Below are 25,648 nucleotides of genomic sequence, written 5' to 3' on the forward strand. Positions count from 1 at the left end.
TTGAGGATTGGAATTCCATGTTAGCACACCTGGGTAGAAACAAAAGAAGGTAAATTAAATTAACAGAATTGGGATGAAATATTGTTAAAATGCATTTATACTAATTTAGTTGTCACATGGCAACTTATAACTAGAGTCATTCTGGGTATGATGGTCATAGCAGTATGCGAGAGGTCCTTGTTGAAGACAGGGGATTTTTCCCAATTTACCCCAACACATAGTGGCTTATATAGTAAGTATGCCATTCATGTGAACAGTGTGCCTCCATCCCCAACACAGTAGAATCCCACTTACATCTACTTGTTGTTTACACTGTATTTCTGACCCTTTTTGCAAACAATCCATAAAATGAATTGCATTTTCACAGAACCAACACCTCCGATTGCCAGAAGATTGTCCTGGAACAATATCAATTATTGTGTTACTTTCTGGGGCTTAATGTAAGTAATCTTTCAACAGCTTATCTGGTATGGAAAACATAGTGTATTAAGACAAAAAGTCCTAGCTGACTACTGTCGGAAAGATCCCACATTTTCCATACCGGATACCGGATACACCTTTAAAACATTGTTTACAACATTCATATTTCAGCTGTTCTAATGTTTCAATACAGACATGACAGCCCATCCAAATGTATAATGAGATTTTTAGTTTAACTTCTCCCATCACTAAAGTTTTTAGTTTTTTAAACGGAATCTTTGAGCTGAAAATAGTATCATACATATGGGTTGTATTGTTTATACCAACACTAAAAATGCAGCAAACAAAACTGAATCCAACTTACCTGCTACCATAGAAATAGCAAACATAGCTAAGATAGAAATCTTGTAGAAAGTTGCCATCTTTGTAGTTCTAGTTGTTTGTTATCAAACAAGTGATGATTCCATAGCTGATATGCCAAGCTTATATACTGTATGGGATTCAAATCTTACCTCCATTTGAAATGATTAATTAACTTAGGTATTCAATGTTTAATTGCTGCATAATTGTTTGCTGGATTTAAATATTTTAATTTAATGAATGAAGCAATTAGGATGCCAGATTTGAATATCTGGCAAACAGCAGTATGCAAATGTATTGCTGCTAAAATTGTGCAACACATGAATGCCCTATTAAACTATTTGCAATTATAATATGAAAGGTCCAGTCTTAGTAGTGGTATCATATTACTGTTATCAAACTACTTGCGTAGTTGTATTATACATTGACAAGAGCCCACAAAGCCAAATAGTGTTTTAGATTAGTTATTTTTGACAGGCACTTGGAATTGTATCTTCTCATTTGATTAAGTTTGTTCATATATGTTATGGATGGGGTTATAGTGTCCAACTTATAATAAATATTCTTATACACCTATTATGGGTAAGACTGGTAAAGACATTGTATTGTAGATAATATTCACGACTTCTTTACGGCAGTTTCATTTATTTGATCTTATGTAGGCTATCAAATTCAAAATATAAATAAAATTTAACTTTTTATTTTAAAGTTTTACCCCTATTTTCACAACTCAAACCAATTATTGCCAAATTTAAGCCATTTTATTTGGTTATCTGCTGAATTGACTAACAAATCAAGCAAATAATGTTTTCCACAGTTCACAATATGTGTTTTATTAATTTCAAGCTGCAAATACAATTTTGCACAAATTATTCACAGTGCACAACAAATTATAATTTCAAAATTATTCTGGAACATTAACACAGCTTATTGTGTATAGCATAGTGATGTAATAAAGGAAATTGTTATAAACAAATATAATAAACATGAAACTTATAACATACATAGTACTATGGTTGCAGTGTAACTTGGTGGTAATTAGTATGAAGGTTTTGTCTTTTTCAGCTCTTGTATAAAAAGTTGTAAAAAGAATAAGATTCTAAAAGTACGGTTTTATATTTTAATAATTTTTAAACAGCTGAAATTATAATTATGTCATGATTTATCATTCACTTATGACATCACAAATTAGGTCATGACATCACTTTCAAGACAATACTACTAATTATGGCATCATAAGTTAAAATAACATTTTGCGTAAGAAGTTAATAAAGTCATGGGTGATAGTGCATGTCACAAAACTTTTTTAATCTCGCGCAAGCTTCTTCTGTTTTGTTCCTTGGAACCGACAGGACAACGCGAAAGTAGTTCGGGTACTCAAAGCACTGTGAGGGAATAACACACATTATTACAACTGACATTTATACACTGAAGCATAACCAATGCCAATTTTTTGTGCTAGAAGAGTGTCTGTTTCTTACACTTCATGTTGGCTTACAAGTTACCACGTATGTAACTTTGTGGCTGTTGCTTTATGCATGACAGACAATTTGGTTGCTGAAATTTATGTAGTTAAATTGCATTCGTGTTATATATCATAGGTGCCAAACTTTTTAAAACACAGGGGAGGCCGGGGTAGTTAGTCACACAATCCTGTGAAACAAATCTAACTTATTGGTTGTAATGTTTACTGATTAATACTGTGTAAAAAATTCCGGGGTTGGCCTGTCTACCCTGCCACCCCAGGTTTGGCGCCAATGTGTTATATAGCCTATTGATAATTAGCTTTATAATACTTAGCTACACTCTGCATATATAGCATATAAACCTCCACTCACTTTGGCAGGTAGACAAAATACACTTTGTTCGGATATGAGGCGCTCAGTGAAAGCGACGTCGTCTTTAAATTCTGGATAATGTTGTTTATCAAACCCAACCTGCAAGTAAAGGTTTAATGTTGTTTGTGATCATCATACTTAAGGTTTGGGGTGTTTTGAACATTTGGAACAAGACTTATGGCGAAAACACATGAATGTAACTTATTTATCCTCGCATGGCGGGCAACGGACAGTCGTTATAACACGGGTGTTGTGTTCCATACACCTCGTACCTGCTTACGAGTTACCATGTATGTAACTTTGTAGGTGTTTGTTTTTATTTATAGCTGACAACTTTAACAACCCATTAGTGACCACTGGGTTGGAGTAATTGAAGTGTTTTGCCAAAGTACGCACATACGCTCACAATGGTAGCAGCAACAATACATGCCTCTTATAAGCCACAAGTAACCTAATCCACAACACTCACCATCATATACATGGCAGCTGTTGGTTTGATTGGATTAAGACCCGGCAGTCCATTTATTTGGTTAAATAAATAATCAGCATTTTCTTCAAGTTTTCTTATCGTTTCCAGATGAAATGACTTGGGTGTTGATAGTATAGCAGGTAGGGCACCTTGTATTAATGTACACGGGCCAAGGATACGTTGGCTTAGTTTCACCAACCCCATTCTTATCTAGAGTAAAGTGGAGGGTTATGTCAGTTCAGTTTTTTACGTAATGTGACTTCTTATTCTTCGCATGGGGGGCAACGACAGTTGCTATAACACGGGTGTTTTGTTTCATACACTTCGTGCCAGCTTACGAGTGTAAATTATTTTACTTCGAGTTATTTGACAAAAGCAGTCGTTATAACACAGCTGTTCCATACACATAAAATTACTGCTGGATTTAACCTGAAGCAACCCCTTAGTGGGTCTGACAATCTGGAAGCCCTGATCTAAACTATTATAATACGTCAATTATTGTTACAAGTATATTTACCTCAGTTCCAAATATCCCATGCCTATCATGAACCACAACCCACCCCAACCTCCAACCTGGCACAAGAAACCTAAAAAAATGAATATTATATTAATGTAACATGTGTTCGTGTGCGCAGTGTAAGGACAGTCGTTATAACACGGGTGTTTGTTTCATGCACGTCTTGCCAGGTTACGAGTTACCGCGTATGTAAATTTGTGGGTGATTATTGTTTTGTGTAAGTTGTCTAGCCATGGTGCCATACGTTAGCATTAGTGCCAATAGTTTTTGTTGTGCGACGAAAATCCTATTTAATTTATGAATATCAGGTTCCAATTAACAAGTATGGTATGTTTCATATAATGTGGTTTGAAAACTGTTTGCCAGTATCGGTTCTAGTTAAAGACTGAATAGACTTGATGAAATATGTTGTATGTATATTTTTCTTCTGTTTAAAAACGCTGAACTTTTCATTGAATTTCAATCCTGTTTTGTTGTGACTTTTGTATAATAAGTCCATACAATATTTACAAATAGTCCAAGGTAGGTGACTTACTTCTTAGCAATGCCCCCACATGAAAGTATTGGCACGTTAGCAGACATTGAGGCGCAAGACACGAACCGTTCGTTCTTAAACACCTGAAAAGCAATTAAACTCCTGTTGAACCTTGGTTTAATTAAAGCGGGTATGTTAGTTTAGGGTTGCCGGTTGATAATGTAATATTTACATAAGCAAGGGCATGACATTGCGTACGTGATGTTGTAGGTGGGGTAACGCCTTCAATCTTAAGTTTAATCTCCCCTGATATAACCTTTTAGGGAATGTGTATACTTGTATGGAAATGCTTTGTTTTAATACTTGGCAGTTTTGAACGACTGTGAGCTTAATGTATGCTAGGTTAAACAACCATGGTTTTTTCTTATTCATTTCCATATGTAGTTTATCCATAACGTGTTATAACGGCCCGTGTTGTTTTTAATCCCCGTGTCTTTGGTTTATTATTTGATGTATTAAAAGTATTCAAATAACCTTAAAATCCCCCGTTTTTACTTTCAATCAAAATCGTAGAAAAGTAATCTTGATTTAACTTTTGTAAATTTCGTGCGATGTGTTTGTTTGTGACAATCCGTGCTGTGACGTAATAATATTCAGTTATGACATCACAATAACTTACGATATCCGCGTAAATTTCATCCGCGATGATCGGGATTCGGTATTCCTCCGCCACTGTAATGTGACGTCATAATTAATACAATTTATTACGAAAGTTTTAGAATAATGTGTTTGATTGTTTTACATTGTGATAAAACAATAGACAGGAAACCTACGTAACAGTACCTTTTATGATGTCACAGATGTGTTGTCTGCTAAAATTCGATCCACACGGATTGGACGGATTCACGACAACAATCGCCTTTGTTCGGCTGTCAATCAAACTTGCCATGTGATCAAGATCCGTCTCCCAACATTTTTCCGGCTGTAAGAAACAATATATAATAAGTTGGGGTAAAATAGGACATGTTTTTCTTTTACTTTTATCGTTCCATTTTGTAGCAAACCGATAACATATTCGCACAATTATATAACCGTATCATCGCGACTCTAAAAGAGCGTTGTTAAAACCGCAAATAAAAACCTGGGATTTATGTGCTAACGGTATCCCATCTTACCCCACTGTGTTTGTTTTGTCATAAAACTTGAACTAATGACGTAATAAACACCACATATGTAAATATTTTAGAATGTTAAAACAATGGGTTAAATGTAATTGTGAAAATGACCTCTATGACGTTTTACGGCGTCACAATACCATGTTATCGATAAAATTCTAGAATTACAAGTCAGATGGGGGGCGTGTTTGTAAACGCTTTCTGATTGGTTAATATTAGGGCGGGGCGTGGGTTGTGACGAAACGGTCACACGTGAATGTTCGTTATGACTCACAACCGGTATTTTCAATTTCTTATTCGTCACAATTGTAGAATTTATTGTGACGTATACGCCTTACGTCCACCGTCAGTATTCTGTAATTTGCGTCGATTTGTTTTTGAGCCCAGTTATAAATTTAACGGTAGCTGTTTTAACAAACATTCGATTGTGTTTTGCACACTCGGCAGTTTGTTCTGACATTTAGTTGTGTGATTTTATGTCGCTTTGTTTTTTAAATAATATTATCTTCGCTATCTTCCTCCAAGAGATAAACAAATAGTTATGTTGATTATGTTATATAGCTATAATGAAATACTCTTTACATTATTTACAGTGAAAGTCGTATACGCTATAGTTCCATACCTTGCATTTATAAAGTTTGACGTCGATTCCTTGTGATATGGAGAGTGTTTTATACAACGAGAACCCGGGGCATGGTACAAGTATGTTGTCACCTCGGTCAGCTAGTACAGTGATCGCCATGTTTAACGCATCGGAGCAACCACAGCTAAGGTAAACGTCCTGGAGGGTGAGGTTGGTTTAATCAATGTTTGTAGCATATTCTACATGGGTGAGGTCCTGTAGCACGCAATGGGACCTTGGGTTTAAGCCATAGTTGCCCATTACCCCAACACTGTATGGTGGTGTGGTATCTTTCTGGGATTTAGACCACAGTTGGCCTATTAGCCCAACATTATATATGCGCATTCTATTTCATTTTTCCTATAAACCGATAACCAAACAACCCAATTACGCTGCAATAAAGAGACATGCGAATTAGCATTGCACCATCTTACCCCTTTATCCACAACTGCCCCATCCGTAGTCACATGATTCGCCACTGCCGCCCTTGCTTCAACGTGGCCATACGAAGGTCCGTACCCGTTGTACTTCCCACTTGTAACGGCGTCTAGTAACCCTTGTACTGCGGTATCGGGTGGGGGGAAGTTCCCGAACACGGTGGGGTCACCTATGGGTGGGGGTTGATGTTATTGTTATATTTATATGGATAAGAATCCTTGAGTTTTAGGCAGAGTTGATCCATTATCCTAACACTATATACGTAGTTGTAACGATAACGACGTGAAAGCACGATAGGAAAAATAACGATCCCTTCTTTAAAGGTCAATCATTTCATTGCATGTTTAAAAAAAGTTGGGAAAATCTAAGCTATTCCTTAATACTGAACAAAAATACGAGGCACTTGTTTATTTGAAACATAATAGGATAGTTATATACAAACCCAATGATAAAGCGATCATCTCTTTGTCGGAGTTTGGTGTGATCACCATCCCGTCAACGATGGCTCGTATTGGGTTGAACGTGTTGTTTGATGTTTGTGATGCTTTTACTTTCCAACCAGTGGATGCACTGCTATGTATTGGTGGTTAGATGTTAGTATCTTGATATTAAGCCACCTTTATCGAGTATAAGCTCAGTATGGGCACCAGAGATATTCTGTCATTATTAATTTACCAATTTTTCGGTTCTATATGCGTGAGGTCCTAAAGTAAGGCAGGGTACCTGGGATTTAGTTCAGAGTTGGCCCATTACTCCACACCCAGAGTGCAACTGCATGGTATGGTAATTCGAGAGATTTTGGAGAATATTATACAAAACACCAAGTTATTTCACGCACATTACACCTAGGGATGCACATTACAGAATAATTAGGTATTCTAGGATATCCTAGAATACTTTAATTCGAATCTAGAATTCCGAATCTAGAATTTCGAATCTTTTTATATTTATAGGAAAAAAAAATTTACCCACAAAAGTCAGTTTATTGACCCTTTCATAACAGCCTTGTTGGATCTTGAGTTGTAAAATGATCAAAAATTGTACTATTGGGTAGTTTTTGCGTCATGAAACGTATAGCAGGCTATGAAAAGACGTTACGAAACGTTTACTCTCGAAAGTCCCACAAACACAAAAATATTTTTTTTTTAAATTAATAAGTTTCAAAAATTGTTAATATAGTATATGAGATGACGTGTAATGACGTCATTAAACAGAATACCGAATCCCGCAATTAGATTCGAATACAAAAGGATTCGAATCTCATAGATTCGAAATCTGTAATGTGCATCCCTAATTACACCCAAAACTGTTGGCATCATCAGTGCTTGTAAAAGACTTGAGCAGACTTGGTGAAACATCAGCTTAAGTATAATGAGTCTATACTCGATAATTGTAACATTGATATTTATCGTTAAGATTTTGACAAACCTTTCCTTGTGGTTCTCCATCTTGTAAACTTGATCCAAAACAGAATAAATTAAAAACACTAAACCTGTTGATATTATTACGTTATAAGTAAGAAGCAACGACTTTGTTACGTCATAGCTGAGCTCTCAGAACCGTTTCCGGTGAGCGTCATGTTACTGATTCATTGTTATTAGGCATGCTTGTGTAGCCTGCCTGGAGTAAACGATACAGCCATAAAAGTTAAAACTCTTTATAAATTTGGCTGATTCATAGAACATTCTTCTGCATTGTGTTGCTTTTTACAGATTCACTACTAAACTAATGCAGCTCTAATGTAGTGGGTTGGGATAAGATGGGACATGTTCTCATTCTCTTTACACGTCTGATTTGGTAGTAAACAAAGAATATTCACAAAGTTATATAACCGTATCCTCACGACTTTTACAGCGTTTGTAGCAACACCTATATTTATCTTACTTGAATATAAATGACTTAGCCGCGGCAACACCCTCTCGTTATGTTACACTCAAGAAAGCGCCACTAAACTGCGTGACGCATGCAGTGTATACGGCTCGCATATACGCAAGCCCTTTATCTCATGTCTCGGAAACACATGGCAAAGCGAAACGCGTGTAATCTGTATACAGTCAATAGTACATCGTGGTTTGGTGTGCGGACCATAATATTCTATATTTCCTAATCCCGCTTTTATTCATAATTAAAAACGTTTTTAGAGTCGTGAGGATACGATATGTATATATTCTTTGTTTGTTACCAAATGGGACGATAAAAGAAAATGAACCATCGTATCCTAACCTACTATATGTATATTATTCTGCTTTAATAAGGTTTAGCCTAAACTAATCTCTCTTTTCCTTTCCGGTCGCTGAGATAAACCTCAAACACGCAACTTACCGCACCAACACACATGTATAGCGATAACGTACAACCCATATCTCGCTGTTTATCTTATCTTGGTTTAAGAAAGCTGCGCTTAAACGATTCCTTCTCTCTTTTCGTGACTATCACTGACACATAATATATCACGCCACATATGCACAACACACTCACAACCCAGTGAGGTTTCTAGTTCAAGGCTCGTCGATGCTAGCCGGCCTAACTTTCTTAAGCAAAAAAACAGTGGTCACTAGTGAGTTTTCCAAAATTTTTAGCCATACCTAAAACAATCACCCACAAAGTAACCTAAACGTGGTAGCTCGTAAGCGGCACGAGGTTTATGAAACAGAATACCCGTGTTATAATGACTGCCAATCACTCCACCATCCGCCCAGTTTACTTCGCGGAAATTTTTCAGACTTTTCCACTGTCGTTCTTATATTCTGACGTAACAATAGGGCTTTTGGCCCAACAATAGAACAGCTGAGTTTAGAACTTCCACACAATGCAAGAGTTTCGTATTTCGCGAGGTTTGGAATTCACATTGCGACGTCAGCATATATACTTGTGTCGAAACACTCGGCATTATTACGTAATAGTCACCTTTCAAAGTTAATCACATGTTCGTCGAAACGAAATGAACGGATCTCAAATATTTGTGACTAATCTATATATCAAACAACAGGGAAAGAAAAAGGCAAATACCTTCTTGTAGATTCTGTAGAATAGGTAGACGCAATATTGATTCATCGGCGTATAACATACACGGTACATGCCTTAACCTTGAGTTAACCTCTTGCGTAATATAGCGCGTTTTAAGCGAAGTATTCGGCTCTACCTGAGCGTTATTAACTACATTGTGTTACGTACTGTATAGCCCATACAAAACAATATTGTACAATGGGGTAAGATGGGATATCGTTAGCACCTAAACCCCATATTTCATCATCGTGTTTTGAGCCAATACCAACGTTCTTTCAGATTCTACTGAATTATGAAACATATTTTTGCGCAAACTTTTCCTCTGAGCTTTAATGTTGTTAAACTTCATAGTTGATTACATTATATTGTTTGCAGGGTGTTGGGGTCATCTTATAAACCTTCGTTACCGTGACCGGAAAAATGAAATAAAGTCATTCATTCATATCTATGTAAACTACATCATACAGTAATGTATGCTATATTCCTATACTTATATTATATGTTTATTCAATACGGTTGAAACTAAGCTACATAATGACGTATTTGTCTGCGAATACCAAGCACAATCTTACCTCAACAAATGTAAAAAACTACGTCACGTTACTGACTATATACTTTCATAGTGACTTCATACACCTCAGCCTACGTTAGCTTTATATGAATAATTTCTACAACGCTTGAGCTATACTATGACCCATTGTTCCGCGTGTGACGTCATAGTGGTCATCATTTTAAATAGCCTGTTGATTATTATGACGACACAAGGACGGTCGGTTAAGGAAACACGTGGTTTAACGGCGATCACCGATTGGTTGGTTTTGGAGGTGTGCCAGATGGCGCGATGTGACGTAATCGCACCGTTGCTAAGCAACCATTGATCCAATACAGGACTTTTTATTTCGTCACAATTAGAACAAAGAAAGTGTTCGTTTTGTCATAATTGAATTGTTTGGTTTCACATACGAACATAATTTGTTGTCTTCAATTACGATGGCGATATTTAAATTGTATAAAAGAACAAGGAGAATTGACTTGGAACCAAAACTACGGTCGTTAAAACACGCTACGAGTAAAAATACTCGACCAAAAGTGCTAAATAAACACAGGCGGTAAATCTACATTTCAATCTACTTGTTTTAATTTAAATTTTTTTTTTTCAGGTGAATATCATCAGCGGACAGATGCTTTGAACTTGGATCTTCAGTGGAAATGGCTGTTTCATACATTATCATATTAGCCGCTTGTTAATCGTTAATTTGGCGGCATTTAGGCAAAAAAATCGATTTGATGAGCTTTGTGAAGATATTCTAGTGTTTATTATGACGTCATACTCGTGATGATTGTTTACATTCTAGAGTCCATTCATATGTGACGAAACAATTTTGTGACGGGTTATTTCCCTAACATGCGATAATGTTCCTATATTTTTAAACCTAAATTTAATATTTTTAATAAAAGTAAAAATATAACATTTGCGTCATATTGGGAAAAATGTAATAAACCTAATTTCTTTCCTGATAACCCAACAATAGTAAACTTACACATACTTGCTTATTATTATGTAGAAAACACATTACAGCGTATAGTCGGTATTAATAAAAAAAGTTTCTAAACATACTTCACCTTATTAAATATAATTCTAAAAATGCATGGTATATAAGAAGTCCATGAAATATTTCCCACATGGGGGGTTTCCCAGGGTATAAAAGGGACTTCCCCTCGGAAAGAGGCATGGCAAAGTTTTGGTAAAAATAGCAGAGATTTCAAATATACATAAAGTTTGACGTAAGTATATGTTAATATACCATTAACGACAACTATATTGGTAGTTTGTAAATTGTAAAACATAATTTTATTGGAGAAAAACGACCTGAAAAATCTTTTCAAATATTTAGTATGCTTTGGCTTTCATCACTACTGTATGGTTTGTGATTACTTTATGCTAAAATTAAGCTAATGAATGATAACTGGGTTGTAGCATCGTGCACCAAGTGTGTATCTTTGTAGCTATAGTATGTCTAGCTACTACCTTTACCAGATTAAAAAACACCAGGCTGTTTAGTTAGCGTGTGTCTGATACTCTGATTTACCATCACAGGAAAAATACATAAGAAACAGTTAACTAGCAAACTTAGCAAATATAATACATGTCATCCTGCAGAACCCACATAGAATAACCATTACTTATCTCACAGATCACACGATGTCAGTAGCGGGCAGTAGGTTGCATCGTCTTGGTTCGGTTTATTCTCGGTGGGTTTTTGTGATTTCTATTGTTTTATGCCAAGTTATTGTTAACGTATCAATAACAAACGATTGAATAACAAATATGACTGTATCGGGTAAAACCTGTATCGGGTAAAAAAAGTATGTAAATAATGTAAAGGTCGGCCATTACGAAGCTTAATTCTTAATTTGTTGTACAATTAATATATTTAATAGGTTTTGTTTTATTTTTAAATATTTCAACGAAACATTTACATAACTATGACATCATAATCATTATTATGTTCCATATTGTTACAGAACAAAGGATTTGATTCGTTCGAAAGTTCTACCTTACGAGGAGCGCCCACTATGGTACGACGTGTACGAAGCTTTCCCCCCAATAAGGGAACCTGTGTATGAAGCAGACACCCCCCCGGATAAACTCGGGTTGGTGGATGTAGAAGATAATGTGAGGGAGGTTCTGTATGAAGAGGATTGGGTGCGAGCGTAAGTTGAGAATTAATGTAACTTGTTTATTCTCGCATGGCGGGGCAATGATAGTAGTTATAACACAGGTGTTCTGTTTCATAAACCTCGTGCCCGCTTACAAGTGTTACCACGTATGTAACTTATTTATACTCAACAATTAACTTTTTTGTATAACTGAAAGTTTGAACAGCCTTAGTGACCAATGGGTTGCCCAAGGATATGCACAGCGGTGAAAGTGGCAAACTGAACCCCAGGTCCCATGTCGTTCCTAGGTGTAGTAGCTTGCCCATATAGAAGAACCCTTTATACTTATATGTTTATTACATTAGAAATGTGAATGGTGTCAACTTCTACTCATCGTTAAACAACAAAACTATATCTTCCTTATTCACTGAGTTGACGGGAAAACATAAAGAAAGGAAAAACTTTTGTTACAGGTAAGTGTGAATGAGGTTAGTGAAAAAATTTTTTTTTTATAATTAGGGTTTTGTTATTTTTCGTTATTCAAGTTGTTTACCCGAGGTTTGAACCCCGTACCCTTGGTTTGTTCACCTTTGACCGTTTTCTAGGTTTGTAAAAAAGTTTCAAGAAATCCAGAAATTAAACAATGGGTTAAACAATGAGCAATTGTTTCGTATGACCGAACAAGAGATGAAAGATGCCATCAATGAATTAAAGGAACAATAGACATTGTTAGTGATAATCGTATCTACTATGACTTCACAATATTAGCGTTGAATTATTTTCTAGAATATCAAAAAATTATCAGATTTCTATGAATACTAATTTACACTGAGTCGACCTTATGTCACAATGGGGGATTGTGTTACATTGTATTGTGTAACAATGCTTATTATCGGGTAATAAACAACTATCCAAGAAAGGCGACTACTGATCTTTGGAAGCGGCAAAGACAATTACGATTGTTGTGTCATTAGTAACATTGTCTGGCAGTTTGTTTGCAGATATAGGTTATTATGATGTCATAAGTTAGAACCATAATTGCAATTGATGAAAAATTTGGAAAATCTTTTAAGTTTTGCAAGTTTTTGATGCAGCAGTTTATAGTTAAGTTGTTCATATCTTTTATCAGATTTTTATGTGAAATTTATTGGATATCTATGTGAATTATATCAACTTATTTGAAATTTTGAATAATGCTAAAGTTTTGTAAATTTGCTGTGTCACATTTTTACATTTATCCGTTAAGATATCCATGTCAGTTATATTGGATATCTATGTGAAATATATATGATCTCTATGTGATAAATATCGAGATGTTTTCCGATTGTTTTGGAAAGAAAAGTCATGGGGTTTCGACCTCGGATAAAATCACTGAAGTTGCCTCCACTTCTAAAGTGGGGGGGAAGGTGGGTCGTGGTATAACTATTGTGTATTTACTGCTGCATGTTTATTACCGTTGTATTAAAATGTTCACATTCTGCATTTAAAGTTTTTTATACACCATATTGTTCATTTACTGTTACATTCTTTATAAGCTAGGTATCATTAACAGAAATCTTTTGTTTAACTGTTATTAAAACTTGTGATAAAAGGATTTAAATATTCATCCGCCCACATTGATCTTAAGTTTAAAACTTGTAGCTAAAAATAAAACCTCATTCAATGCTTTGCAACATGCTTTTTAACTGACATTCTGTCCCACAGTTTTATCCGTAGTGTTTTAACAACTGTTGTTTTGCTGTTGATTTCCTTCTCTTCGTTCTTTGAAGAATATTATCTCCGTTTCAATGAGATAATTAAAAATTATGTTTTGTCCAACCTCTAGTGTTTGATTGAACCTCTGGAGGAAGATCTGCTCCGAGGAGGAAAGAGCAAATCGATCCGGATGTTGGAGAGAGCGATCCTCGCCGCAAGGAAGAGCGGTCTCCTTTCGGAGTCCGTTGTTTATGCTGAAGAACAAAGAAGGTAATGTGATGTCATAATGTAATGTGTGACATGATAGTGTGATGCTGTGGCCCAACTGCTGTGTATTATATGTCAACACTGCTAAAACATTGTGGGCGTATATGACCCAGTGGTCACTAATTGGTTGTCCAGACTGTCAGCCATACATAAAAAAATTCACCTACAAAGTTACATACGTGGTAACTCGTAAGCAGGCACTTAGGGTATGAAACCGAATGTTATAACGACTGTCCTTTTTGGCCATGCAGGGATAAATATTCATTCAATCTCATCTTCTTCCTCCCAGATTACTCCAGTGGAAGATAGTAACCTCCCGACTCTCCAAATCCACCGCATCCATAAATGAGGATCGGATCAGATCAGGGATCGTGGAGTTCAAGAAGTTCAACCTCCAGGATGAGGATGGAGTTCTAGGAAGAGCAGAGAAGATCTTAGAATTTATCCAAGTAAATATTTTGTAATTAAGATCTGCGATGCCCATTATAGTGTGATTTGTTTGGGGTAATAAGCTTATATTCGGGGCCTTGCTAAACATGGTGGGGCAAGATGGGATACCGTTAGCACATATTATCCCATATTATCGAATCAGGTCCTTAATAATTAACAACGCACTTTTACAGTCCTGTATATATTCCTTCTTTACTTCCAAATATGACGATAAATAGAAAAAAACATGGACCATCTTACCCCAACCTACGATATTTCCATAAATTAAATCTTGAATCTCCTTGAGGTCCGGAAAATGTTGAAAGTTGCGATTGTTCGTCAAAACATTGAGGATCTCCATCTTGCTCTTCATCATTGTGAGGATTGGATCAACAAGGATGAAGATGTTGGGGATGAAGTCCGCTCTACGCTCCTGGATGCGAGGGAGGAGGCAAGATCAGTGATCCGGATGTTAGAAGAAGAGCAGATGATGATAAAAAGGAACCCCAACTTTCCTAAAGAGGTGAGGAGGAAGTTCTTCTGTTTGTTGGAATAAAAGTTTTTTATTTGTCTTATGAATGAATCTAAAATATTTGATAAGTCATATTTTTTGCCAAACTTTGTCTGTACGTACTGATGGTTCTCAATATTAGTTTGATGCTCCATTAATTAGTGTATAATTTACTGTATTGTTGAATGAATGTATGTAACTAATTCATCCTCACATGTAGGTATTATAACACAAAGCATAACATCCAAATAATGCACTAAGTTTAAAAATAATTGTAAACATGGTTTTATAAGTCCAGTGCATATCTCCTTGATAAATCGTTCTTTAATATATTGAATAAACAGGGTTGTGTTACTATCATTAATCAATAGCTTTGTTTGAACAATTGATTCTTGAAAAGGCATTGTTTGATCACTATCCATCCATTGTTACATCATCATAGAGTTACAATGGTAATTGTTTCTTAACAATGAAGCTATTGTTTTTAAGAACCTGGGAAAGATTTAAATTTCATCGCCGGGTTTTAAATCGAAGTAACTTTGTTGTTTTAACGTTTAAAGAACACGGCAACTGTTTAATTCTTTGAGATAATATTGCATGCAATGTTGTTTTTTTTAAATTACATGTTTGTTTTTTTTCTAAATTAAATATAAGTCACTTGTGTGTGTTCACCACTTACCACATATGTAACTTTGTGGGTGATTATTTTATGTATGGCTGACAATTTAGACAACCCATTAGTGACCACTGGGTTGGGCTGGGTTGGAGAAATTGCAATTAAGTGTCATGCCTAAGGACACACATGCCCACAATGTTACCACCACAATAATGATCTTCTAGGAACTTGTGGCAGCGATTGATGCGAGGAACATCCGGATGTTGGAGACATCAATAAGAAGATGGGAGCGTCTTCAACTTGATCCCGATGCATCAGATTATAGATGCGGTCTTCGGTGAGTGGGGACGGTGGTTTAACTTAAAGTAATGAGTGTAACTTAATATCCTCGCATGATGGGACAATGGCGGTTGTTATAACATGGATGTTCTGTTTTATACACCTCATGCCCGCTTACAAGTTACCACGTATGTAACTTTGTCAGCAATAGTTGCATGATATTGGTCTTGGTCCTATTTTAATATCTATGTTCCACAGTGTCCTTGGGCAATTGATTGAGCTTCAACGCTTGGTTGCCGTGCAAGGGTTGGAAGAAGGGTTGAAGGAGAGGGATGGGGGGAAGGTTAAAGAGAATATTCAACTTGGAAAGGTGGGGTATGGTTGTGTAACACAGCTTAATTTATCTTTTTTCTTTTCTTGTAAGGATACGGCCTACGGGTTTAAGTCGAAATTTTGCCACCGTTGTGGGCGTGTGTCATGGCAAGCCACTTAAAGCAGTCACTAATAGGTTGTTTAATTAGTAACTATTTCTGGAAACAGTTTCATACATATTTCGTTTTCTTATACTTGTTGTATTTGTGTTACAGGAAGCAGGTTTACCTTCAAAAGTTTTGGATTTCTATGCTGATAAAGTTTTGCCTGTGATGTCATCATTGCGACCGGCGATGCGTGACCTTGTTTTGCTGATTCAGCAAAAAAACTTTAAGGATTTGGTTGAAAAAGTTGCTGTGTATGCAAAGTTGGAAAGTTCTCTCAATGATGATGTCATAGTTAATGATGTCATCAAGTGTGATGTCATCAGAAATCCAAGCCTAGATTATGAGTATGATGATGTCATCGAAAATGCAAAAGCGGGAATGACATCATTCAACAAAGAAGTCCGAGACGTGATGACATCATCAAAACAAATCGCCCAAGCATATTCGCTGAAGCATGAAGCACAGGAAGCCATGCGGAACCAACTGATTAAGTTTAACGAGGAATTGTTGAAGATAGCGGAGGAATATTCATCCAATCTTCCGGACCCTTTAGGGAACAGAGCATCACCCAGAGAAGATCTGATTCGGGATTTGAATCCCTTCCTCCAGGAGCATGAGGGATCACTTGGGAGGATGATTGATGCGGTAAGATCTTCCCAACGATCCTTCGATGTTTGCAGGAAGCAAAACGAAGGTCGGATCTCAGGACGAAGGGCCTCGTGCACGGGAGCGCTTGATCTTGGTGATCTGAACATCCTTAATGAAGGAGAAGCAATCCTTGGGGTTATAAGGAGGTGCGTTGATGTTTCCTCCGCTGAGAAGTCTCTCTCGCTCTTCCATGATGCTCCTTCAAGTCCTCGGGATATCTCGGAGGTTGGGAACGCATTAGGACACATTGAGAGGAGCTTGGAGATCCTCACAACATCCGAGTTGTATAAATCCTCCGACGATCTGTTTATTGATCTTTGTTATAATAGACCTCCAGAAGCGGACATGCTGAGAATAAATCGGGAGGAAGATGATCTTCTTAACCAAATCCTCGCATCCCTGGAAGTCATCTTCCCGATTAAAGTCATCCTGAAGATGAAGAAGAGTGCCGAACTCCGGTTAGCCGAGCTGAGACTTCATTTTGCGGACTTGGAGGCGGAGAGTAACAGTGTAAGGTACGAGCTGGGTGTCGCGATAAACTCCGGATCGGAGTCGGATATTATGAGAGCGCTCAAGTCATCCGCTGGTCGTCTGCATCCACACGATGTCACTGTTCGTGAGGCGGAAGAGAAACTCGCACATATTCGGAGTGAGAAACAAAAATGTCGTGAAACACTGCTGCGGGCAACACTGGAGAAAAGTAAGGATGGGTTGGAGGCGGCGCTGCTTAGAGCAGATGAGATCTATGTTGCTCCCTGTGAGGTGGTGGTGGTGAACGCGCAGAGGGAATTAATGAAAATAAAGTTCGATCTAAAGAGGAAAAAAGAAGCTCTTGGAAGACTTACTGATGCTGTGGAATCAAAAGATGCGGATACGGTGAGATCAGCGCTCTCGCATGCTAATGTTTGTCAAGTATTCCTGAATGATCCGGTGATGGTTGCAGCACGAAGGGTGCTGGATGGGGTAGAAGAGAAAAAGAAGAAGAAGGCAAAAGAGGTTGGTGATGAAATGAAGAGAATTGAAGAAGAAGTGTCAAGGAATCTTGAAAATTCAAAGTTTTTGTTAAAAAAATGTAAATTCCCGCAATCGAAATTGTTTTTATCGAAGTTTCTCCTAAAGAATGGAGCTGGGTCAGATTTTAGTCAAATATTAATCGAGGGAATGTCGGAATATCTGGAGGCTGTTGCTCGTGATGTAGAGGAGGGGAGGATTACTAAGAGAGTCTATGAAGACCTCCGGGGTGCTCTGGAGGATGTGGGGAAGATCGGAGTTCCTCCGGATGTTGTGAGGAGAGCTGAGGGAGCGCTGATGAAGATCAACGAGAAGCGAGCGAAGATGGTGAGTCTGAGGAGCAAGTTGGAGGTTGCGGTCGCATCGGACTCTTTGGAGGATCTCGCATCAATCATTGTCAGTGCGGAGGCATCAGGTGTGTTGGATTTCGATGTCGATGATAAAGTTGATGAGGGGTATGAGCTTCTTGCAAGGGCGAGGGAAAAGTTTGCATTTCTGAAGGCGGAGAGGAGGTGGGAGGGGGAGGAGAAGATGAAGAGGAGAGTTTCCTCTGCTAGGAAGAGTTTGAAGAGAGCGATGATGAATGAGAAGGAGCCGGGAAGTCTTCGGGAGGCGGTAGAGGTCTTCAGGATGGTTTGCCAGCCATTAGAGGGGGGTAAAGAGGGAGAAGTGGAGAGGGTTGATGTTGTGAATGAAATTAAAGACAAAAATGATCAAAATAAACCAAGAAATGGATTAATCCACAGAGCAAAGACACCATCGCTCAGGTTGAAACAAATTGAGTCAAATGTCCGATATTTTCCACAAATTTCCGAAAAAGAACCGAAAAAAAGGATGAAGAGGCCAGCGACTGCGATCTCTAGGATTAAAACCCCGTCTCCTCCGCTCCCAAGGATTGTCTGGGGAGGAGAGAGGAACCTCCAGCTCCTGAGGAAAGCTGAGAAGAACCTGAGGAGGTTGGAGGAGGAGGAGCAGGAGAGAATGGTGGAGGAGGAGAGTAAAGTGATGTGGAGGAAGATGAAGATCAACTTGGAGGAGAATCTGAGAGTTTCGATGAAGTTTGGAGATAGGTGGGTTGTGGGTGTTATAACTATGTATTTTATAAGATGCAGTATATTCATATGTAATTTAATGTTGGTTCAGAGATTCGTAGGAACACATGTGAAAAACTTACATTTGTTAAATTGGCAAGGCTGTTATACCCTGCTTGGTGTTTATGACATCTTATCTGGCCCCGTGGCTCAGTAGTTGACGCAACTGCCTCCAGTCCAGAGGTTATACTATTAACATCAAGTGTAATATTCCCTTCGTTATTAAAAGCTCTAATCATAGAAGAAGTATATTGTTTGGCCCTACTTATTTTATCTCTTCTAATATTTAAATAGGATTATTTCCACAGAGCTGACATGTGGCGAGCAGTGCATGAGTTCACTCGTTACATTGGTGAGGAATCATTAAATCAAAATGAACTTAAGCTTTTAAACGAAGCTCGGACAAACTTAAAACTTGTCACAATCGAACAATATAAAGAAAATCTCACCAATGCTATTAAACAGCGGAACATAGATATCTTGGAAAATATTTTATACCAGGTAACATAGATATATTGTTTCTACTTTCTAGACTCCACTGGGGCAGTTTATAGGCACTTAATAATAGAGATTCTGTTCTATATGGGTAAGGTCTTTATGGAGGTGCACATAAGACCTGAGATGTAGGTATATTACCCCAGTACCTAAGGTGCTACCATCTAGACCCCATTACCTCAACACCCACAGTGCTACCATCACAACAATAATCTTCCTTTAGATCGAAAATGAATCCGAAGAATTTCTTCCGAACCAAAACCTCGACAATAAGTTCTATGCCGATGTCACGAAAGGGCACCAAGTGCTTTCCCATCTCTGCCAGTTAAAGAAGTTCCGAACAGCCGTGATGTGCATGACACGCTCTCTAGTGTCCGAAATAACCAGCTACCCTTCACCACCGGGTGCCGTTAGAGCAGTCATGGCCGCAACCTATCTTTTATTAGGGGAGGATGAAAAAACTATTAAAGTAAGATGATGTGTCTATGTTTGGTTGTATTTACAGTAAGCATGGGAGTGGAAAGCATGTTCCTACTCACTAGGGCATAACTTGACTGTTGGTATAATCGGTAACACCCTTGGTAGTGGACCAACTCTGGCATAAATCGCTGTTTTATTGGTAGTGGACCAACTCATAAAAAAGTATTTGTTTTATGGAATGGGGTGTAAGTGACAACCCTACCCCCATATATAATAGAATGTGCATATACAATGTTGGGGCAATGGGCCAACTCCCTAAATCCCAGGTCCCATGGCGTGCTTCACTGTAGGACCTCACCCATATAGAATAAAACATAACTTCACCAGCCCTCCCTTCTACTCCACAGTCGTGGTCATCCTTACATAGCTTGATGGGGAAGCTCGGTCGAGAATCGCTGACTCGCCGTGTTGCTCATTGTGACTCAACAAATATTTCGCTACAAGTTGCCCAGAAATCATGGGCGTTAGTTTCCGATTTAAACTTTGATAAAGTGAAAGCCACCAACCCTGGAGCGAGCACCTTTTATGCGTGGGTGAGTCATTATTACTTTATATGAGATGTAGTATGTATGAGTTCATGTCATGTAGAAACAAAAACAGAAAATTGATTCATAATGTCATAATTTAAAGAACTGTTTCAAGTCTAAATCTCACCCATATAAATGCACATATATGATGTTGGGGTAACGGGCCAACTCTGGTCTAAACCCCAGGTCCCATGGCATCACAGGAGGACCTCACAAATATTTATTATGGCATAGGTGACATGCATGGTGAATGAAATATACAGTCGAAACGGAATCGAAATTCCGACCAATGAGAAAAAGACTCTGCCTCGAAGATTCCCTTCGAGAAAAATGACAAAAAAACTGAACACGGAGTTTTGGCAGCGCATAGCACGGCCCCATAAACCACTTGAAAATAGAAATAACATAAATCGCAAAAGTAAACGGGTTTTGAAACGACCAAGAACTGCCTGCATATAACATGTTTATGTTTCTAAATCTTATTTTTTGTAAATTATTACAATTTTTTTTACTTGACTATTTGATCATATTAATGCAAAATATTATTTCTACTAAATGCATTGGTAGCATTAAAGCTGACAGTGAGCATGGGGTAACCTAACATGACAGTTACAAATGAAAGATAACAAAATGATTTTTTATTTCTTGCTGTACTAATCTCAAATCAGCTGCACACACGATAAACACAATGACACAAAAGAAATAACAATACGTTTTCTTTGGCAAAACAAAACAGATTATTTCACCACAAACAAAATCTACGCAGTAAGTTTTAGTCGGGTTACAAAAAAATCGGACTTAGTCGGAGACTAGATTGGACAGTTCACTAACATCAGCGTTACAGAGTATTAGTTGCAATAGATGGGTTAGGTCGTGCACCCTTTTATGGTCATGAGGGGTTGATTGGGTTTATCACCCACGGTAATCCCCATGTGCGAGAAATAGGGGATGCTCTTCCCATAATATTTACTTTTGTAACTCTGCTTTAAATCTTTGAGAAGAAGTTTCCAATCTCTTCTAGCAAGATCAAACGTGTCGTACTTATACCCAAACAATTCTTGGTAATAATAAGAATTGCCGACGGTCCACGAGTCTTTGTTTAACGTGACGTAACTTGGGTTCATTGAAGCGTTACAAAACGGGGACATCGGCCAATCCCATGACCCAGAAACATCTGGCTGTTTGTTGAAATCAAAGAAATCATCTTTCTAAAATAAAAACAAATTTCAGACAAAAATAACATGCAAAGCTTGTTGAGTCCAACTCATTAATTTAGATATAACTCGACAGTGAGCATGAGGTATATGAATACACCATGTGTATCTGGTGTATAAGAATACACCCATGTTATAACTCAACAGTGAGCATTAGGTGTATGAATACACCATGTGTATCTGGTGTATAAGAATACACCCATGTTATAACTCAACAGTGAGCATTAGGTGTATTAATACATCATGTGTGTCTGGTGTATAAGAACACAGCCATGATATTACATTACAAGATAAATAAATAACATCTTACCAACCTTGTAAGGATCCAAAAAACTATCTTTTGTCCAATCTTGTGTTCCTAAAACTTGCCTTAGTTTTTGGTACAAAGCATACACCCTATCTATTTGGCTGTGGTGCAAGAAGAATGTTGGATCGAAGCAAGAGTATTCGGTAGTGAGCATGCTGTAGGTACAGTTAATACCAGTACCTTTATCAACGCACATACAGTTGTGGATCTGGAAGTTTATTCTTTTAATATCATGAACTACACTTTATTCTATGCAGGAAAAGTTTTATAGCAAGGCATGTGATAGGATTTAAGACAAAGTTAGACCATTACTCCAACAACTTTATGAACTAATTATAAAGTTTAAAAATTAAAAAAGAAATGAGTCAGTAAAGTTGAATGGAAATACTCAGAGCAAGATATTATCCCCGACGAACAATTGAACAATGAATATTTATACTGACCTGAGAATGAGAACGAAACTCAGTCATATCAAACATTTTATAACTTGGCATGTTAACAGCTTGTATGAGGTTCTTGAGCATCAAGTCATGAATAAGGTAGCCAGCTTTTTTAACCGACCGATAGTTATATCTGAAAACATAAAGATTATCCACATCTACACTAACATGCTGAACAGCGCTGGGTGTAGCCTACTGGTTAATAATTGGAAAAAATGGCAAATTAAAGTATGAGGCTCAATTGTTTGTTCCTTTCTTTACACCGAGCAAGCTACACTGTAGTGTAAACGGCGTAAACGTCAATTAAAAAAACAACTAAGGAAAAATATCTACATTGAACAATGCTGGGTGAAGACAATTTTTACTTAAAATAGTAAAACTTACAGTGTTTTATTGTTAACTGGTGCGTGACTCGGTATATAAGTTCTGTAAAATGGATTGGGAACATATTTCTTCAATATGGGATCATAAATGGTTGGGTTCTTCACTAAATCTGGAAGTCCTTTGTAAATAGGATCCGTCCAATCCCAGTAAGGAATTCCAAGCGTTTTGTTTTTCATGTGACGAGATAAACCTGAAAATAACAAACAATTCTTATCAATATCATATAAAACACAATGTATAACTTACATGCAGTACGACATGAAGCTACAATAAGCTTTGAACCCTGTACCCTTAACTTTGTTACCTACTCACCAAGTTCTAATTGCACCATGATCAGTCTATGCCATGGTAGAAACATAGGATGCTGATGCCAACTGCAATGACCATTTTTATGGCCTTTAATGCCATGTTTATACCATGGGCATTTATGAGGCCATCCATGCCATTTGACCGTGTTCTAAAACCAAACAATATATCAGTACAACTAATACTCTTACACAAGCTGTTCACTATCACTTACAAGATATCCAAAGAGCGAATGATCTTGTTTAAATTTAGTGAATCCTTGAATGAAATCATGAAGTTCTTCATCAGTCAGATCCAAGAGGTTTTTACGAATTCGAAAATCTAAATGGTTGTTTAACAAGATTGCTAACTACCAGTACAAACCAACATAACCAACTTACCACTGGTAACTTTTGAACACGATCTTGATTGGCTACCAGCACCCACACATCTATTATTCGCAGATCTTCCTAACTTGGTCTTACAAAGTCGTCCTCTGTGTTGCACCCCACCCCACTCAGATACAATGCATGAACTCCAACTTGACCATTCACCAAACCGGACTAGAAACAGAAATTCGCTGTAAAAAGCAAACTAAATAAGTCGCAGCCAATCCCTCTATACCTCTTGTACACGACTCTCCATCGGTTGATAATATATAACCTCGTCTACATGTACAACTACAACAACCTGTTTGAAGCGTCCATACCTTCCCATGTTGGCAACGTTGAAGGCAAGACTTTGAATCTGCATCAACAAAACCACGTGGTGTAAAGCCCGCCAAAAACATAAAAATGCTATACTACCTGTACAATTGGGGTTCAAAATCGCTTTTACTTTTGTATCGAACTTGAGATCGCTAAAAGAGAAGATGTTTTCAGGTTTCGCGAAGTGTATCGTCGTGGGAAATTTTTCTGAGAGTAAGAAAAATGCATTTACTATAGATTTAGCAGCATACTTTTTTATTTGCTAATTTTCCTAATTATTAACCCGTAGTTTTATAGTGTGTTTTAACGATTGTCGTTTTGTTGCTAATTTCCTTCTCTTTCTGTTTTTAATCGATTTGAGCTTCGCTACCGCGTTTAAAAATCTAAATAAAACTTTTTGCCGTGTAACACATTTTGCATTTGTATATAGTTTAATAATACGCCTTCTTTTTTATTGATTAAATTATAGTACAATGAATGCAATAAATGATATAACTTAATGAAAGCAGTGTATGACTGTCTATTGTTGTCCAATATATAAAACGAGTTGAACATCCTGTTGGCCTATAAAATATAATGTTTTCAATTTTCGTGGAACCCGGTTTTATAGTGCTGATGGTTATCCGAGTTTCCAGTAACTATTCCACGAGTTAAATCACATAGCCTACAAACTTTGCTTGTATTGCGTTTATACAATAATCTGTATAATGTATATTACTGACACGTATACCAATAGAATAACTGAAAGAAAAAAAAACGCATAGACTCCTTAAAATAGTTAAGATAGTAAGTATAACGCCTATTAAAAACGCATAACATATCCTTTAAACCCGGTACTTTCGTCAAAGATATTGTCGTGTACTTGCTTACTTAAACGAGTTTTAATTACAATTAATCGGAAGATTTCAATGCGTATGGAGTCCATGTTTTTTTAATATTTACGTTTCGTATATTTTTTAGGAATATATTTATGATTTATATATTCCAGAATGTTTTATTAATATTTATCTTCTATTATTACGTAATAAACGTTACTTACTTTGTCGTGACAAACCGAACTGTGACGTCATCAAACAAAGGAGAAACAATATTTTCATATTTTCGAAATCTATATTAGCCAAACATATATCTGTAGCAATATTATGGCATGAGAAGTCTATTTAGGAATCATCTACTCTGGCCCAATCACTACAAAGTCTAACTGTATATAATACATTACCATGCTAAAGCTAATAATAGCTCTATAACGCAAAGCTAAAGCCAACGAAGTGTTTATTACCAAGGCACTAAAATGCAAAAACTGTCCGACTTTTTCCATCTAATCGAGTGCCTATCCTATAAGCCATTTCCCGGGTGAGCTCCTTGTGTTTTGTACTTGTTATTATGCTGTGGTAACTTTATAAGTATTACAACATATTAAAACTATCTTCGCTACTAAACTTTCAATATGAGAGCTACACTTACAAAATAACTTTTACATTCATGTATGTGCTTACAATAAACATGTAGTTTAAATGTAACATGCAAGCCAACATAGTTTTAATACATTGTCTCCCTTAAAATATTAAACGAATTACTAGCACAACTGAACGTAATTGGAAACCGACGCTTACACATACATATAGAACCGCATCCGTTTATAAAAAGTAAATAAGCGATTCCAGTAAATTACTTGGTAAAAAAGGAACTTTTAACAATATAATACAAGGCATAGAGGAATTGTTGTATAGCCGACTGTTTCCTGTCCAGTGCAGTTTCATTCGTGGATGATTTTTGTTGTATAGTAGGATGGGGGAAGATGG

At 37.1% G+C, this 25,648-nt stretch overlaps 4 protein-coding genes and 1 long non-coding RNA gene across 7 annotated transcripts; 3 read left to right on the plus strand and 2 right to left on the minus strand.

The window, feature by feature from the left end:
• Positions 1-1,585: 1,585 nt before the first annotated feature.
• Positions 1,586-8,096, minus strand: LOC100183684 (tyrosine aminotransferase). 2 transcript variants are annotated; one of them, XM_018814393.2, is made up of 11 exons: positions 7,743-8,096; positions 6,757-6,884; positions 6,311-6,483; positions 5,877-6,035; positions 4,923-5,061; positions 4,759-4,811; positions 4,140-4,222; positions 3,605-3,674; positions 3,088-3,297; positions 2,619-2,717; positions 1,586-2,165 (listed from the first exon to the last, which is right to left on the minus strand). In XM_018814393.2, exons 1-11 carry the CDS (start codon positions 7,760-7,762, stop codon positions 2,055-2,057), a joined length of 1,245 nt encoding a protein of 414 aa, XP_018669938.1. In that variant the 5' UTR covers positions 7,763-8,096; the 3' UTR covers positions 1,586-2,054. The 2 variants fall into 2 exon arrangements, with proteins under 2 accessions (XP_018669938.1, XP_002120196.1); XM_002120160.3 differs by having other exon boundaries at positions 6,757-6,887; positions 7,743-8,093.
• LOC113474742 lies at positions 5,004-10,789 on the plus strand. 2 transcript variants are annotated; one of them, XR_003396426.1, is made up of 4 exons: positions 5,004-5,090; positions 5,848-6,047; positions 9,696-9,791; positions 10,481-10,789. It is a non-coding gene; the product is annotated as an uncharacterized LOC113474742 (long non-coding RNA). The 2 variants fall into 2 exon arrangements; XR_003396427.1 differs by lacking the exon at positions 9,696-9,791.
• Positions 10,790-10,997: 208 nt separating this feature from the next.
• On the plus strand, positions 10,998-12,900 carry LOC100180533 (28S ribosomal protein S23, mitochondrial-like). The gene is made up of 5 exons (XM_002120094.4): positions 10,998-11,105; positions 11,516-11,573; positions 11,847-12,035; positions 12,347-12,454; positions 12,587-12,900. Exons 2-5 carry the CDS (start codon positions 11,524-11,526, stop codon positions 12,702-12,704), a joined length of 465 nt encoding a protein of 154 aa, XP_002120130.1. The 5' UTR covers positions 10,998-11,105; positions 11,516-11,523; the 3' UTR covers positions 12,705-12,900.
• Positions 12,901-13,235: 335 nt separating this feature from the next.
• On the plus strand, positions 13,236-21,080 carry LOC100186042. The gene is made up of 11 exons (XM_002119341.5): positions 13,236-13,387; positions 13,807-13,946; positions 14,233-14,392; positions 14,680-14,895; positions 15,724-15,836; positions 16,037-16,148; positions 16,366-18,986; positions 19,316-19,508; positions 19,726-19,971; positions 20,330-20,515; positions 20,744-21,080. The coding sequence occupies exons 1-11, from the start codon at positions 13,295-13,297 to the stop codon at positions 20,966-20,968; spliced, it is 4,305 nt and encodes a 1,434-aa protein (XP_002119377.3). The 5' UTR covers positions 13,236-13,294; the 3' UTR covers positions 20,969-21,080.
• A 47-nt stretch (positions 21,081-21,127) lies between these two features.
• On the minus strand, positions 21,128-25,082 carry LOC100182881 (hemocyanin, beta-C chain unit D). Its single transcript, XM_002119639.5, has 10 exons — positions 24,886-25,082; positions 23,946-24,053; positions 23,764-23,886; positions 23,541-23,702; positions 23,375-23,481; positions 23,167-23,311; positions 22,855-23,044; positions 22,474-22,603; positions 22,038-22,238; positions 21,128-21,717 (listed from the first exon to the last, which is right to left on the minus strand). The coding sequence occupies exons 1-10, from the start codon at positions 24,941-24,943 to the stop codon at positions 21,376-21,378; spliced, it is 1,566 nt and encodes a 521-aa protein (XP_002119675.4). The 5' UTR covers positions 24,944-25,082; the 3' UTR covers positions 21,128-21,375.
• Between the last annotated feature and the right edge of the window lie 566 nt (positions 25,083-25,648).

This window comes from Ciona intestinalis, chromosome 12 (genome assembly GCF_000224145.3).
Source record: "Ciona intestinalis chromosome 12, KH, whole genome shotgun sequence".
Taxonomy (NCBI): domain Eukaryota; kingdom Metazoa; phylum Chordata; class Ascidiacea; order Phlebobranchia; family Cionidae; genus Ciona; species Ciona intestinalis.

Excerpts from the sequence above, each read along its gene's own strand:
- LOC100182881 (XM_002119639.5), bottom strand. The coding sequence starts at position 24,943 with ATGAAAATATTGTTTCTCCTTTGTTTGATGACGTCACAGTTCGGTTTG. Across the intron at positions 23,887-23,945 it reads TTTGAACCCCAATTGTACAG|ATTCAAAGTCTTGCCTTCAA; the intron begins GTAGTATAGCAT and ends TTGTTGATGCAG. Across the intron at positions 23,312-23,374 it reads ATTCGCTCTTTGGATATCTT|AACACGGTCAAATGGCATGG; the intron begins GTAAGTGATAGT and ends GTTTGGTTTTAG.
- LOC100183684 (XM_002120160.3), bottom strand. The coding sequence starts at position 7,762 with ATGGAGAACCACAAGGAAAG. Across the intron at positions 6,036-6,310 it reads GGGCAGTTGTGGATAAAGGG|GACGTTTACCTTAGCTGTGG; the intron begins GTAAGATGGTGC and ends CTCACCCTCCAG. Across the intron at positions 4,223-4,758 it reads ATGAAATTTACGCGGATATC|GTGTTTAAGAACGAACGGTT; the intron begins GTAAGTTATTGT and ends ATTGCTTTTCAG.
- LOC100180533 (XM_002120094.4), top strand. The coding sequence starts at position 11,524 with ATGTCAGTAGCGGGCAGTAGGTTGCATCGTCTTGGTTCGGTTTATTCT. Across the intron at positions 12,036-12,346 it reads GAAGAGGATTGGGTGCGAGC|AAATGTGAATGGTGTCAACT; the intron begins GTAAGTTGAGAA and ends TTATTACATTAG. Across the intron at positions 12,455-12,586 it reads AGGAAAAACTTTTGTTACAG|GTTTGTAAAAAAGTTTCAAG; the intron begins GTAAGTGTGAAT and ends ACCGTTTTCTAG.
- LOC100186042 (XM_002119341.5), top strand. The coding sequence starts at position 13,295 with ATGTTTTCCGATTGTTTTGGAAAGAAAAGTCATGGGGTTTCGACCTCG. Across the intron at positions 14,393-14,679 it reads AGATCTTAGAATTTATCCAA|GTCCGGAAAATGTTGAAAGT; the intron begins GTAAATATTTTG and ends AATCTCCTTGAG. Across the intron at positions 14,896-15,723 it reads ACCCCAACTTTCCTAAAGAG|GAACTTGTGGCAGCGATTGA; the intron begins GTGAGGAGGAAG and ends ATGATCTTCTAG.